This window comes from Salvelinus fontinalis, chromosome 13 (genome assembly GCF_029448725.1).
Source record: "Salvelinus fontinalis isolate EN_2023a chromosome 13, ASM2944872v1, whole genome shotgun sequence".
NCBI classification, from domain to species: domain Eukaryota; kingdom Metazoa; phylum Chordata; class Actinopteri; order Salmoniformes; family Salmonidae; genus Salvelinus; species Salvelinus fontinalis.
The window spans coordinates 12,121,616-12,137,571 of NC_074677.1; the positions used below are offsets into that span (position 1 = coordinate 12,121,616).

Genomic DNA, 15,956 nt, shown 5'->3' on the forward strand with positions numbered 1-15,956 from the left:
TCCATCAGACTGCTAAACAGCAATCACTAACTCAGAGAGGCTGCTGCCTGCATTGAGCCCCAATGACTGGCCACTTTAATCAATGGATCACTAGTCACTTTAAACAATGCCACTTTAAATAATGCCACTTTAATAATGTTTACATGTCTTACATTACTCATATCATATGTATATACTGTATTTTACATAATCTATTGCACCTTGCCTATGCCGCTCGGACATCGCTCATCCATATATTTATATGTACATATTCTCATTCACTCCTTTAGATTTGTGTGTATTAGGTAATTGTTGGGGAATTGTTAGATTACTTGTTAGATATTATTGCATTTCGCTACACTCGCATTAACATCTCCTAACCATGTGTATGTGACCAATAAAATTTTATTTGAGTGTAGTTTGCTGTTGTGGATCAAACAGAGTAGGGTTAAGTTGCCTCTAGATGCTGATCTTGGGTCAGTTTAGAATTTTCCTCACTAATGGTTAAAGGTTAGGATTGAGGGAGGGAAAGCTGTACAAGGAACAGGTACCTGCTGGTGTCACAGCTTCAAACAACTTCGAATGCACCTCATATACTTCAAACACCAGCAGAGAACAGACAGATTTCCAACAGAGCTTTCCCTGAGATGGCAGTAGACTCCTATGGCGCTGTCTAACATGAAACATGTCCTTTGTTCTACCCCTTTTTTCATAGTTAGAGTCTTACACACGCCCAGCATCTGCTTTGCAATGGAGAGGTCTTTTATGAGATTATGGACTATAATATTGGATTATCTAGGTAATCCACCCAGTAAATGGCATCTTTCAAAACATGGATCTGTTTCTATTTTTATGTCTTTCATTTGATTTACAATATGTACCAGACATGTATATTACTGAGAATATGCAGGACTTTTTGTTCAAGAGGTGTCTTGTCAATAAAATTGAAATTCAAAGCAGCAAGCCTATAGAAATAATTATTGAGTTCGAGACCCGCAATGGGGGTTACACTGTTGCTGTTAGCAAAAATTGCTACATTGGTGGCAGCGATGGAATGCTGCTTTGGGGACCATCGGAGAGGCGTGCACATGTGAGGGACTTGGTATAGTAAAGTGTGATGTACTTGGTATGGAGAAGCATAGGGACACGCTCTCCCGAAAGGAGGGGATAGTGTGACAAACCTTGCCTTAGGCCTGTTACAATCCCCCCAAAAGGGTTAGACCATTGTTTGAGCAGTGGTTAGCAGGTCGGCCTGTTGAAGACCCGGGTTGGAGGCCCGCAAGGGGGGTTACACTGTCGCAGTTAGCAGAAATCCCCACAATATCATGGTTTAGTTTATTTTGTAAATTAGACTATTGTTCAGAATTCATAGTGGCCAAATTGAGTGTGTGAGAAAAAAGGGATACACAGAGAGATGCTTTTAGAATGGTCTGTGGCCACCTTTTTCCCATTTTGTTGCACAGTTTGAAATACTTCTTAGGGCCCTTTATTTTGAAAGTTGATTATGTCACACAGTAAAGCTACAGATGGGCCAGATGTTTCACCTGATGTGTAAATCTGAAGCATCCGGTTTGCGTTTCCACCGACTACCAGATATGGTAAAGCCTAGTGGCCGGCAGTGGGAGAAAATTGAGATTGATTTTGGCAGACATTCTGATAATTTTCTCATCGATAGAACATTTAATCTCAATACACGTTCTCTTCCCAAAACTACAATGTGTTACGGACAGAGTTGACTCCGTTTTGTAAACTTTACCCTTTCCCAAAGTTTTAAAAAATTGCATTGTTTAGAAGGAGTGCAAGGGTGAATTGCGTTATTGTACACGCGCACTTCAAAGTAGGTGTTCCCTGACGGGAATGCCCGAACGCGCCAATACGATCTCGCTAGCTCGTTCTTGGCTCTGCCCACGCCCTTGCTTGTTCTGCCCACTGTGATTAATTTGCTCCCATTGGAAACGACAGGCTGCGGTCTCTCTTGGGGTAGTTATACACAATCTTTGGTAAAGCTGTAAATTTGCAGCTGTAAGATTTACGTTACGTAAGACTGAAGAACTTGATTACAATTTAATTCCCTAAACCCCGCCTCCACAATACACATTCAAATGAACAGCACATATTTGTCCTAGGGCTTTCCACCCTGCATAACACACGTTTTTTCATACGAAATATAGTCAGCTAATATTGAAACTCTGATTGCAATATTGTCCGTAACGAAAAGTCTATATTCTACTCCACACACTGTACTGTGATAAGAGTAGCCTACAGAGTCGGGAAATTGTAACATTGTATCCATCATTGTATCTGTCGTTATTCAACATAAAAGGACAGTGCAGTAGAGGGGGCATGTCCGGATGAAAGAAATAGCGCTACTGTACACGAAAGCATATCTCCATTTGCAACAGGTGGCAGTCGATGTCAATTAGAAATAGCACGGTATCCTTTACCTGGCTGGCGTGCATTACCGAGAAGAGGAACTAAACGCAGTGCGGCTTACCCTGGAGTAACCATCACATCAAGGATTTCGGAAATTCAGGAAATCAAACGGAACTCTTTTCTGAGGTAGGTTATTTAAAGGAGTAAAGTATCCGATAAAGGATTTAGATAGGAAATAACTTGCATGTGTGTCATTTATGAGCATTGAATATTACATATAGACATTCTTAGCATTTGAATAACTGCAGTCTTACAGGATAGACGTATCTCTGACTAGTTCCCTAAACAGACAATGTGTCCAATTCGTCAATATGTTAGGGGATTTACGATTTCCTGCACGACGACTCTGTATCATAGGTGCTTTTAACTGGAACTTGAACAGCCGTCCACGTAGGCTAGCCTATTGTATCAGGTAAACACTGTTGTTACCCGAGGAAATTTCCGCGCCATAGGGCAGCTACTATAGGCCTACATAGGCTATACAAGTTACATCAAGGCGTTAACTTCTGCAGCCTATGGCCTACAATTCATATGCAAATATTTTTTCCAATAACGTAGAAACATTTGTCATTTTCAGCATAGGGCATGGCATGTGTGCATAATGTCATTGGTTGTCAGATAACGATCGCTTTATGTAGTTTAGGCACCAACAACAGATTAAGTTATACAGTTGAAGTCAGAAGTTTACATACACCTTAGCCAAATACATTTTAACTCAGTTTTTCACAATTCCTGACATTTAATCCTTGTAAAAGTACCTGTCTTAGGTCAGTTAGGATCACCACTTTATTTTAAGAATGTGAAATGTCAGAATAATAGGAGAGAATTATTTATTTCAGCTTTTATTTCTTTCATCACTTTCCCAGTGGGTCAGAAGTTTACATACACTCAATTAGTATTTGCTAGCATTGCCTTTAAGTTGTTTAACATGGGTCAAACGTTTTGGGTAGCCTTCCACAAGCTTCCCACAATAAGTTGGGTGAATTTTGGCCCATTCCTCTTGACAGAGCTGGTGTAAGGAGTCAGGTTTGTAGGCATCCTCGCTCGCACACGCTTTTTCAGTTCTGCCCACAAATTTTCTAGAGGATTGAGGTCAGGGCTTTGTGATGGCCACTCCAATACCTTGACTTTGTTGTCCTTAAGCCATTTTGCCACAACTTTGGAAGTATGCTTGGGGTCATTGTCCATTTGGAAGACCTATTTAACTTCCTGACTGATGTCTTGAGATGTTGCTTCAATATATCCACATAATTTTCCTGCCTCATGATGCCATCTATTTTGTAAAGTGCACCAGTCCCTCCTGCAGCGAAGCACCCCCACAACAGGATGCTGCCACCCCCGTGCTTCACGGTTGGGATGGTGTTCTTCGGCTTGCAAGCCTCCCCCTTTTCCCTCCAAACATAACGATGGTTATTATGGCCAAACAGTTCTATTTTTGTTTCATCAGACCAGAGGACATTTCTCCAAAAGTACGATCTTTGTTCCCATGTGCAGTTGCAAACCAGACTACTGGCTTTTTTATGGCAGGTTTGGAGCAGTGGCCTCTTCCTTGCAGAGCGGCCTTTCAGGTTTTCTGTGGACTCGTTTTCCTGTGGATATAGATACTTTTGTACCTGTTTCCTCCAGCATCTTCACAAGGTCCTTTGCTGTTGTTCTGGGATTGATTTGCACTTTTCGCACCAAAGTACGTTCATTCCTGAGCGATATGACGGCTGTGTGGTCACATGGTGTTCATACTTGCATACTATTGTTTGTACAGATGAATGTGGTACCTTCAGGCGTTTTGAAATTGTTCCCAAGGATGAACCAGACTTGTGGAGTTCTACAAATTTTTTTCTGAGGTCTTGGCTGATTGCTTTTGATTTTCCCATGATGTTAAACAAAGAGGCACTGAGTTTGAAGGTAGGCCTTGAAATACATTCACAGGTACACCTCCAATTGACTCAAATGATGTCAATGAGCCTATCAGAAGCTTCTAAAGCCATGACCTCGTTTTCTGGAATTTTCCAAGCTGTTTAAAGGCACAGTCAACTTAGTGTATGTAAACTTCTGACCCACTGGAATTGTGATACAGTAAATTATAAGTGAAATAAAATGTCTGTAAACAATTGTTGGAAAAATGACTTGTCATGCACAAAGTAGATGTCCTAACCGACTTGCCAAAACTATAGTTTGTTAACAAGAAATTTGTGGAGTGGTTGAAAAACGAGTTTTAGTGACTCCGACCTAAGTGTATGTAAACTTCCAACTTCAACTGTATATTAAGAAAAAAAATGAAAAATGAATACCAACAATAGTTTATTTTTTGTGAAATTTCTTTAATTGAATTTAGTCATTTTACAGAGGGGGATTACAGGTACAAAAACAATCAAAGAAATGCATACAAAATAACCCCAATCCATTCCCCATCCACCCACCCGCATCCTCCCTCCCCACCCGGAAACCATGCCCCACTTACCCGACCCGAAGAAACCATGCCCCACTTACCCGACCCGAAGAAACCATGCCCCACTTACACGACCCGAAGAAAGCATGCCTCTCACTCCTTCCCATTCCACCCACCAAACGAGGTTGCTTATCAGTCCCATCCCCAGAGTCTCAATTGTTCCTTGACTAGCACATTCATTCTCGCTGTTGATCATTTTATTGTTATAACTTCTAGTAGTAACTGTATCCCCTGGTTAAATGGGAAAGAGTGAGGTGCCATTTAGATCCCCCCCAAAAATCGCTGCATTGATGCCTGCCAGCAATTATTTTCTCTGATTGATTTAGTGATTCAAGGTGCTATCATTGTCAAATAAAACAATAGGTGCAAAGCATTGAATATTTAAATTCATGCACTTCAAAATTAATGTTGTAACTTTGCCCCAGGAGCATTTTTAACTGCAGGGCACTCCCATATCATATGAAGGAATGTGCCTACCTGATTTAGGGGACACAGTGAATAGTTGGGAGTTGGGAACAATTTCATCATAAAACGTTTCCTTGGTGTTAAATACAGTCTGTGAACACATTTATGTATACATTTATGGTTTGGATTAGGGAATGCCAAAGTCCTATTTTTCCATATTATGTTCTAGTTAAAGGGTTTTTCAGATTCAATTAGATCTGTGGACCATACTTTTTTTAATGGCTAGCTCAGCATATGAACTTTCCAAAAATATGTTTTGACTTTAAAGCAAGGAGATGTTTCTATTTTGATATTGTGAAAGAAAACATTTGACAGTCAAAATGATTTGTTTTTGGATAAATTGTTATACAATGCTTTTCCAGTAATCCAGGGCTAATCTCTTTCTGTCATTTAACAGTAAACATAATAGATGGTGGTCAACTAACACATAGTAGCCCACTAGCCCACAATCAAGGTAGAAGTTAGTGCGTTGTGGATCCCTCAGAGGGAAATCCCCAAATTCAGAGACTGTAACCATACCAAACTGAAGCATTGTGAAAATGACGATGTGTTTCAGAATGGGGCTTGTCCTTCACCTAGCCTGTCACCACTACCTAGTATGGTTTGATTGATTCATAATCTAGGCCTACAGCAGTTGTTAAATGTTTGGGAGCCAGGTTTAAGGTTAGACTTGACTTCTTTTTACTCATTGTCCTTCTCCACCATCTCTACCTTTTGTGATGAAGGCGGGGCTTGAACCCGGGACCTTGTGAAATCTGAAACCCCTTGACAAGATCAAATCAAATCCAATTTTATTTGTCACATGCGCTGAATACAACCGGTGTAGACCTTACAGTGAAATTCTTACTTACAAGCCCTTAACCAAAAATTCAGTTTTCAGAAAAATATATGTTAAGTAATAAAATGTAAAAATAACAGTAACAAATAATTAAAGAGCAGCAGTAAAATAACAATAGCGAGGCTATACCTGAAACCCCACCTCTTCAAGGAATACCTAGGATAAAGCAATCCTTCTGCCCCCCCCCCCCCCCCCCCCCTTAAAAGATTTGATGCACTATTGTAAAGTGGCTGTTCCACTGGATGTCATTAGGCGAATGCACCAATTTGTAAGTCGCTCTGGATAAGAGCGTCTGCTAAATGACTTAAATGTAAATGTAAATGCTATATACAGGGGGTACCGGTACAGAGCCAATCTGCGGGGCTACCGGTTAGTCGAGATAATTGAGGTAATATGTACATGTAGGTAGAGGTATTAAGGTGACTATGCATAGATAATAAACAGAGTAGCAGCAGCATAAAAGGGGGGACAATGCAAATAGTCTGGGTAGCCAGTTAGGTTTTGGTTTGTGTCGCTACAATATTAACACTATTTCTCCCTTTACTCGCTTCATTCCCAGGTCCTCACGCTCCTCTCATCATCCACTTCTTCCACACTCTCTCTCTCTTGTGTGTGATCGTGATGGCGTTGTGTGTGTGAGACATGGCCCCCTCTCTGACCACCCTGGGGAAGCTGCCTGTGGTGCGCTGTCGGCTGCTGCAGCGCTACGAGCACCAGCCCTTTGTCTCTTGCCTGGCCGGCCTCTACGGCTGTCAATGGAGACGCTACCAGAGAACCCGTGCCACGCCGGGAGACTGCTGCTGCAGCAAGGTCAGGGATGTCAGGGGTCAAGCAGGGACGGGGGGATTGAGTTCCCAAGTGAGATCATTTGATGTGAAAAGTTATTTTTGTTTGTTGAATATCTGGTCATTTCACAGGATGGTTTAAACCCCTGACAGAGACTATACTCACACACTACTACTACACTGTACTCTCTCTCTCTCACATGCACACATGAACGCGTGCCCACACACAAGTTCTCTTTCTTTCTCTCCCTCACTCTGTCAATATCTTTCATGGCTTACATCATTTTTACTGTCGCAGTTTTACAATCACTTTAGCCAGTAAGGAGCTTTTCTTCGCATTGCTCCCTCTCCTCAGAGTTCAATGTGCACTCCCTCAACTGTATGGAAAGCATTCTAGCATTTACGTTACGTAAGACTGATGAACTTGATTACAATCACAGTCACAGATCAATCTGGGGATCCCCCCCAGGGATATACTGGCAATAAATGCATACATTCAGCCCTTTCAAAGAACAGCACTCTCTTATGTTTTGTAAGAGCATTTAAAGGAAACTTCCACCCATCTTTTGGTATTTGTTTCATTGTTCCACTGTTGATTTAGTCCCAAAAATGTTTTGCATGTCAGCAATCAACTTTTCAAGATATATAACTTTCAAAATAGAGAAATACCGGCTGTATTTCTGTATTTTGAAAGTTATATATCTTGAAAACTTGATTGCTGACATGCAAAACATTTTTGGGACTATAGCAACAATGGACTAATAGTTTCTGGGTGGAGTTTTGATTTTATTGCTGCAAAACAACAACTTGCTGTGTGACAGTCCATTGACTAATGTTAGCCCAGGCTTGATTTGTTTACCTTATATGTCAGGGGAAAACACAAATAGAAGTGAAAAAGGTTTGGCGAATGTAGTGGCTCTGGCCGTGAATCCCTGCCTTGCCACCAATATGTTGTGGGTTCAATCCTTATCACTGGTAATTACTTGTTAGTGTACATTTCCATGCCAACAGTATATGGGTTATGCATTTGTTATGAAGTCACTATGTGGGACTCATTGTGTTTCTCTCCCCTGCAGTTGGAATGTGCCAGCTTTGCACTCCTCATCGTGACATTCTGTCTCACACTGGTCTTCCTCTACTTCTGGAGTGAAGCTCAGAATGACTACAATGATTTTGACTGGTAGGTCTGACTATTACATATTCACAATGTAATGTAAACACAAATCTGAATATGAACAAGCATTCAAATTTTTAAAAATGCCTTCCTCACCATCTTGAATAAGCATGCCCCATTCAAGAAATTTAGAACCAGGAACAGATATAGCCCTTGGTTCTCTCCTGACCTGACTGCCCTTAACCAACAGAAAAACATCCTATGGCGTTCTGCATTAGCATCGAACAGCCCCCGTGATATGCAACTTTTCAGGGAAGCCAGAAACCAATATACACAGGCAGTTAGAACAGCCAAGGCTAGCTTTTTCAAGCAGAAATTTGCTTCCTGCAACACAAATTCAAAAAAGTTCTGGGACACCGTAAAGTCCATGGAGAATAAGAACACCTCCTCCCAGCTTCCAACCGCTCTGAAGATAGGAAACACTGTCACCACCGACAAATCCACTATAATTGAGAATTTCAATAAGCATTTTTCTACGGCTGGCCATGCTTTCCACCTGGCTACCCCTACCCCGGACAACAGCACTGCCCTCCCCTCTGCTACTCGCCCAAGCCTTCCCCATTTCTCTTTCTCCCAAATACAGTCCGCTGATGTTCTTAATGAGCTGCAAAATCTGGACCCTTACAAATCAGCCGGGCTAGATAATCTGGACCCTTTCTTTCTAAAACTATCTGCTGAAATTGTTGCCACCCCTATTACTAGCCTCTTCAACCTCTCTTTCGTGTCGTCTGAGATCCCCAAAGATTGGAAAGCAGCTGCGGTTATCCCCCTCTTCAAAGGGGGGACACCCTTGACCCTAACTGCTACAGACCTATATCTATCCTACCCTGCCTTTCTAAGGTCTTCGAAAGCCAAGTCAACAAACAGATTACCGACCATTTCGAATCACACCACACCTTCTCCGCTATGCAATCTGGTTTCAGAGCTGGTCATGGGTGCACCTCAGCCACGCTCAAGGTCATAAACGATATCGTAACCGCCATCGATAGGAAACAATACTGTGCAGCCGTATTCATTGACCTGGCCAAGGCTTTTGACTCTGTCAATCACCACATCCTCATTGGCAGACTCGACAGCCTTGGTTTCTCTAATGATTGCCTCGCCTGGTTCACCAACTACTTCTCTGATAGAGTTCAGTGTGTCAAATCGGAGGGTCTGTTGTCCGGGCCTCTGGCAGTCTCTATGGGGGTGCCACAGGGTTCAATTCTTGGACCGACTCTCTTCTCTGTTTACATCAATGATGTCGCTCTTGCTGCTGGTGATTCTCTGATCCACCTCTACGCAGACGACACTATTCTGTATACTTCTGGCCCTTCTTTTGACACTGTGTTAACAACCCTCCAGGCGAGCTTCAATGCCATACAACTCTCCTTCCGTGGCCTCCAACTGCTCTTAAATACAAGTAAAACCAAATGCATGCTCTTCAACCGATCGCTGCCTGCTCCTGCCCGCCTGTCCAACATCACTACTTTGGACGGCTCTGACTTAGAATATGTGGACAACTACAAATACCTAGGTGTCTGGTTAGACTGTAAACTCTCCTTCCAGACCCACATCAAACATCTCCAATCCAAAGTCAAATCTAGAATTGGCTTCCTATTCCGCAACAAAGCATCCTTTACTCATGCTGCCAAACATACCCTTGTAAAACTGACCATCCTACCAATCCTCGACTTCGGTGATGTCATTTACAAAATTGCCTCCAAAACCCTACTCAATAAATTGGATGCAGTCTATCACAGTGCCATCCGTTTTGTCACCAAAGCCCCATATACTACCCACCACTGCGACCTGTACACTCTCGTTGGCTGGCCCTCGCTTCATACTCGTCGCCAAACCCACTGGTTCCAGGTCATCTACAAGAACCTGCTAGGTAAAGTCCCCCCTTATCTCAGCTCGCTGGTCACCATAGCAGCACCTACCTGTAGCACGCGCTCCAGCAGGTATATCTCTCTAGTCACCCCCAAAACCAATTCTTCCTTTGGACGCCTCTCCTTCCAGTTCTCTGCTGCCAATGACTGGAACGAACTACAAAAATCTCTGAAACTGGAAACACCTATCTCCCTCACTAGCTTTAAGCACCAGCTGTCAGAGCAGCTCATAGATTACTGCACCTGTACATAACCCATCTACAATTTAGCCCAAACAACTACCTCTTTACCTACTGTATTTATTTATTAATTTATTTTGCTCCTTTGCACCCCATTATTTCTGTCTCTACTTTGCACTTTCTTCCAATGCAAACCAACCATTCCAGTGTTTTTTTTAGTTTTTATTTTACTTGCTGTGTTGTACTCACTTCGCCTCCATGGCCTTTTTATATTTTTATTTATTTATACATATATCTGTTTGCCTTCACCTCCCTTATCTCACCTCACTTGCTCACATTGTATATAGACTTATTTTTTTTTCCACTGTATTATTGACTATATGTTTGTTTTAACTCCATGTGTAACTATGTGTTGTTGTATGTGTCGAACTGCTTTGCTTTATCTTGGCCAGGTCGCAATTGTAAATGAGAACGTGTTCTCAATTTGCCTACCTGGTTAAATAAAGGTTAAATAAATAAATAAATAAAATATAAAAAAAAATATATAACGACTCAAACACACACACACATGTGCAAGGCCAGACCACAACTCTGTGGCAGGGGTATGTCATTGAGATTCAGTGGTGTTCCTGTCAGGAGAATCTCCTCTCCTGCATCACATTAACAACATTGCCTCCTACTCTATAGCCACAACTATTGCTATTGACTATTTGAAAAAGTCGCATAAAAATCTTGCTCTGTTCTTTGCCTCAGGCTGCACACCATCTCTCATGAAGCGATCATATTTTCACCCATCAGACTATTCTAAATGTAATCTTGTCTTTACTAATATGTAACATTTGTTTTCGATTTGGAATGGTGCATTATCAAATGGGCAGGAACAGGGGAACAAGGGAACGGGCAGGGGGAAAAAGACATGCCATCCGTATGCACTGGAATAGCGAATGGAGGCAGCTTTCCCTTAGTTTAAATTATACTGGGTAGGCTCCTCCGGTTTTATAACATAGTGGAGCAGCTGAGAAATTGACTTACAGTAGCAGCTGGGATTCTGCTCTTTTTAGTGGCAACCATCAATATTCTGCAATCACACAGGATTGTGGAAATGTCTGGGCTTATAAGAACACTTCTTTCATTTCACACATTAACCACTGTTTGAGGAGCATGCAGCCTCTCGCTGTGCGACAGGTGATATTCCCCCCAAACTCTGTATGTCATGGGATATCCAACCATGTTCCTAAAGCTACCCAGTGCTTAATTTGGGACCAAATCAAGAGAAATCTGTACAGGAACATCGATAGTAACACGAAACATATTTAATTAAACTGTTGCCGGCCCCATCTCTGCACGCTCGAGAAAGGAATAAGAAGAGAGAGGAGATATTCTGTAGCTAAAGGTATTGTCAGCCTATTAATTATAAAATATAAAAAAGGCCCTATTACTAGGCTATTCAAAATCAAATATAAAATTCACTATAATTGTAGGCTAACTCGGTAAACCGACCTGCACAATCAATGAACCAACAGCATGGCCTTGGCCTATACATTCTCTCCCAGACGCATGGATAGAAAGTTTGGAGTGTAGCATAAGGTAACAGTCCATCCAGTATGCGTAATAATACAGTCCACACTCAAAGGCCATTACTATCATTTTTTTGTGTTGGCGTATAGGCTAGATGTCACGACTCCGACCGAAGGTGACTCCCCTTCCCGTTCGGGTGGCGCTCGGCGGTCGTCGTCACCGGCCTACTAGCTGCCACTGACTCTTTTTCCTCCCCCTCCTTATGTGTTTATTTGTTACACCTGTGTTTAGGTGATTATGATTAGTTGGGCTTTATTAGTCAGCTAGCCCGTACGTTTCTTCGTGCGGGATTGTTCAGTTGTAATTTTGGATTCGGTAGTAGATGAACGTAGTGTTTGTTTCGTTCATCGATTGTATTTTGGACAGGATTTTTGTCCTCCATGTATGGGACATTTGTTTGTTACACCCAGTGTTTCCGTGTGGACATTGTTTGCCGGTTGTGCATTAAAAGTACTGTATTGAACTCGCTGTTGTTCCTGCGCCTGACTTTACACCCCCCGACACCCAGAGCGTTACACTAGACCAATTATGTACCAAAGACATCTTAAATCTATGTATTTTGTTATGTTTTTCTGGCATGTGTAATATGCGGTAGGCTATTAGGTTATGTATTGTATAACCGCACAATCATTATTTTAAATCTTTTTTTTTTTTCATGCTTGGGCTCATATACAGTGCCTTCAGAAAATATTCACACCCCTTGACTTGTGTTACAGACTGAATTTAAAATTGATTACATTTATATTATTTGTCACTTTCCTACATACAATACCCTATAATGTAAAAGTGGAATTGTTTTTTTTTTAAATGTTTATAAATGAATTACAAATGTAAGCTGAAATGTCTTGAGTCAAAAAGTATTCAAACCCTTTGTTATGGCAATTTGCAAGCCTAAATAGGTTCAGGAGTACAAATTTGCTTAAAAGGTCAATGACTCACTCTGTGTGCAATAATAGTGCTCAACATGATTTTTGAATGACTACCTCATCTCTGTACCCCACACATACAATTTTTTTGTTGGGTCCCTAAGTCGAGCAGTGAATTTCAACCACAGATTCAACCACAAAGTCGAGGGAGGTTTTCCAATGCCTCGCAAAGAAGGGCCCCTATTGGTAGATGGGTAAAAATACAAAAGCAGACATTGACTATCCTTTAGAGCATGGTGAAGTTATTAATTACACTTTGGATGGTGTATCAATACACCCAGTCACTACAAAGATACAGGCGTACTTCCTTCCTGCCAGAAAGGAAGGAAACCGCTCAGGGATTTCACAATGAGGCCAATGCTGACTTTAAAACAGTTACAGAGTTTAATGGCTGATAGGAGAAAACTGAAAATGGATCAACAACGTAGCTACTCCACAATACTAACTTAATTGACAGAGTGAAAAGAAGGAAGCCTGTACAGAATAAAAAGAAAATCCAAAATATGCATCCTGTTTGCAACAAGGCACTAAAGTAATACTGCAAAAAATGTGTGGCAAAACAATTAACTTTTTGTCCTGAATAATAAGTTTTATGTTTGGGGAAAATCCAATACAACACATTACTGAGTACCACTCTCTATATTGTCAAGCATAGTGGTGGCTGCATCATGTTATGGGTATGCTTGTAATCGTTAAGGACTAGGGAGTTTTTCTAGGATAAAAATACATGGAATTGAGCTAAGCACAGATAAAATCATAGGGGAAAATCTGGTTCAGTCTGCTTTCCACCAGACACTGGGAGATTAATTCACCTTTCAGCAGGACAATAACCTAAAATACAAGGCCAAATCTACACTGGAGTTGCTTACCAAGAAGACAGTGAATGTTCCTGAGTGACCGAGTTACAGTTTTGACTAAATCTACTTGAAAATCTATGGCAAGACCTGAAAAAGACCTGCAATTATCAACAAACAATTTGACAGAGCTTGAAGAATTTTGAAAAGAATAATGGGCAAATGTTGCACAATCCAGGTGTGGAAAGCTCTTGGAGACTTACCCATAAAGACTCACAGCTGTAATCGCTGCCAAAGGTGCTTCTACAAAGTATTCACTTGGGTATGAATACTTATGTAAATTATATATTTCTGTATTTAATTTTCAATAAATGTGCAAACATTTCTAAAAATATGTTTTCACTTTGTCATTATGGGGTATTGTGTGTGTGTGCTTTAGATGGCTGAAAACAATTATGTTTAATCCATTTAGAATTCAGGCTGTAACACAACAAAATGTGGAATAAGTCAAGGGGTATGAATATTTTCTGAAGGCACTGTATATGCGTATGCATAAGATCTAATATGTGTATACAGTGGGGCAAAAAAGTATTTGGTCAGCCACCAATTGTGCAAGTTCTCCCACTTAAAAAGATGAGAGAGGCCTGTAATTTTCATCATAGGTACACTTCAACTATGACAGACAAAATGAGAAAAAAAAATCCAGAAAATCACATTGTAGGATTTTGAATGAATTTATTTGCAAATTATGGTGGAAAATAAGTATTTTTTTTCAACTCTCATCGCCATCCTTGCTCTCGCTCTCTCGCTCGCTTCCTTCCGATTTCCCCTCTTTTTCTCCAGGTTTAACTTTGGGAACCTGGGTTTCTGGTTCCCCTGGTCTGTGGTGTTGCTGGTCATCGCTGCCGTCTTCTTCAGCTACGTCACTCTGCTGCTGGTGAGGGGTGTGTGTTTGTTTGTGGGGCTCCACAAGGGGGGTTGGAGGGCAAGCATAAATCAGTCACAGATCAATCTGGGGATCCCCCCCAGGGATATACTGTACTGTACCAGGAATATACTGTACTATACTGAACCCGAGCTATACTGTACTGTACCAGGGATATACTGTATTGAACCAGAGCTATACATCAAATTGTATTTGTCACATGCTGAATATAACAGGTGTAGTAGACCTTACAGTGAAATGCTTACTTACAAGCCCCTAACCAACAATGCAGTTAAGAAAATACCTAAAAGTAAGAGATAAGAATAACAAATAATTTAAGAGCAGCAGTAAATAACAATAGCAGGGCTACCGGTACCGGTACAGAGTCAATGTGCGGGGGCACTGGTGTCGAGGTAAATAAGGTAATATGTACATGTAGGTAGAGTTATTAAAGTGACTATGCATAGATAATAACAGAGAGTAGCAGCAGCATAGAAGAGGGGTGTGGGGCAATGCAAATAGTCTGGGTAGCCATTTGATTAGATGTTCAGGAGTCTTATGGCTTGGGGGTAGAAGCTGTTTAGAAGCCTCTTGGACCTAGACTTGGCACTCCGGTACTGCCTGCCATGATAGCAGAGAGAACAGTCTATGACTAGGGTGGCTGGAGTCTTTGACAATTTTTAGGGCCTTCCTCTGACACCGCCTGGTATAGAGGTCCGGATGGCAGGAAGCTTGGCCCCGGTGATGTACTGGGCCGTATGCACTACCCTCTGTAGTGCCTTGCGGTCGGAGGCCGAGCAATTGCTGTACCAGGCAGTGATGCAACCTGTCAGGATGCTCTCGATGTTGCAGCTGTAGAACTTTTTGAGGATCTCAGGACCATTGCCAAATCCTTTTAGTTTCCTGAGGGGGAATAGGTTTTGTTGTGCCCTCTTCATGACTGTCTTGGTGTGCTTGGGCCATGTTAGTTTGTTGGTGTGGACGGAAAGGAACTTGAAGCTCTCAACCTGCTCCACTACAGTCCCGTCGATGAGAATGGGGGCGTGCTCAGTCCTCCTTTTCCTGTAGTCCACAATCATTTCCTTTGTCTTGATCACGTTGATGGAGAGGTTGTTGTCCTGGCACCACACGGCCAGGTCTCTGACCTCCTTCCAATAGGCTGTCTCATCGTTGTCGCTGATCAGCCTTACCACTGTTGTGTCATTGGCCAACTTAATGATGGTGTTTGAGTCGTGCCTGGCCATGCAGTCATGAGTGAACAGGGAGTACAGGAGGGGACTGAGCACGCACACCTGAGGGGCCTCCGTGTTGAGGATCAGCGTGGCGAATGTGTTGTTACCTACCCTTACCACCTGGGGTCGGCCCGTGATCCTGGGGATCGGTCCAGGATCCAGTTGCAGAGGGAGGTGATTAGTCCCAGGGTCCTTAGCTTAGTGATGAGAACTGTACTGTACTGTACCAGGAATATACTCTACTGTACTGAGCCAGAGCTGTACTGTAACAGGAATATACTCTACTGTACTGAGCCAGACCTGTACTGTAACAGGCATATACTGTACTATA

The 15,956-nt window shown here is 41.9% G+C and overlaps 1 protein-coding gene across 1 annotated transcript in view; it reads left to right on the forward strand.

The window, feature by feature from the left end:
* The first annotated feature begins 1,945 nt into the window (after positions 1-1,945).
* LOC129868087 (glycerophosphodiester phosphodiesterase domain-containing protein 5-like) overlaps positions 1,946-15,956 on the forward strand; it is a 36,352-nt gene continuing 22,341 nt past the window's right edge. Inside the window, exons 1-4 of the mRNA XM_055941716.1 lie at positions 1,946-2,538; positions 6,721-6,971; positions 8,023-8,126; positions 14,312-14,405. Of these exons, the coding sequence (XP_055797691.1) occupies positions 6,804-6,971; positions 8,023-8,126; positions 14,312-14,405 (366 nt within the window). The 5' untranslated portion in view covers positions 1,946-2,538; positions 6,721-6,803. The remainder of the gene's footprint in view (positions 2,539-6,720; positions 6,972-8,022; positions 8,127-14,311; positions 14,406-15,956) is intronic.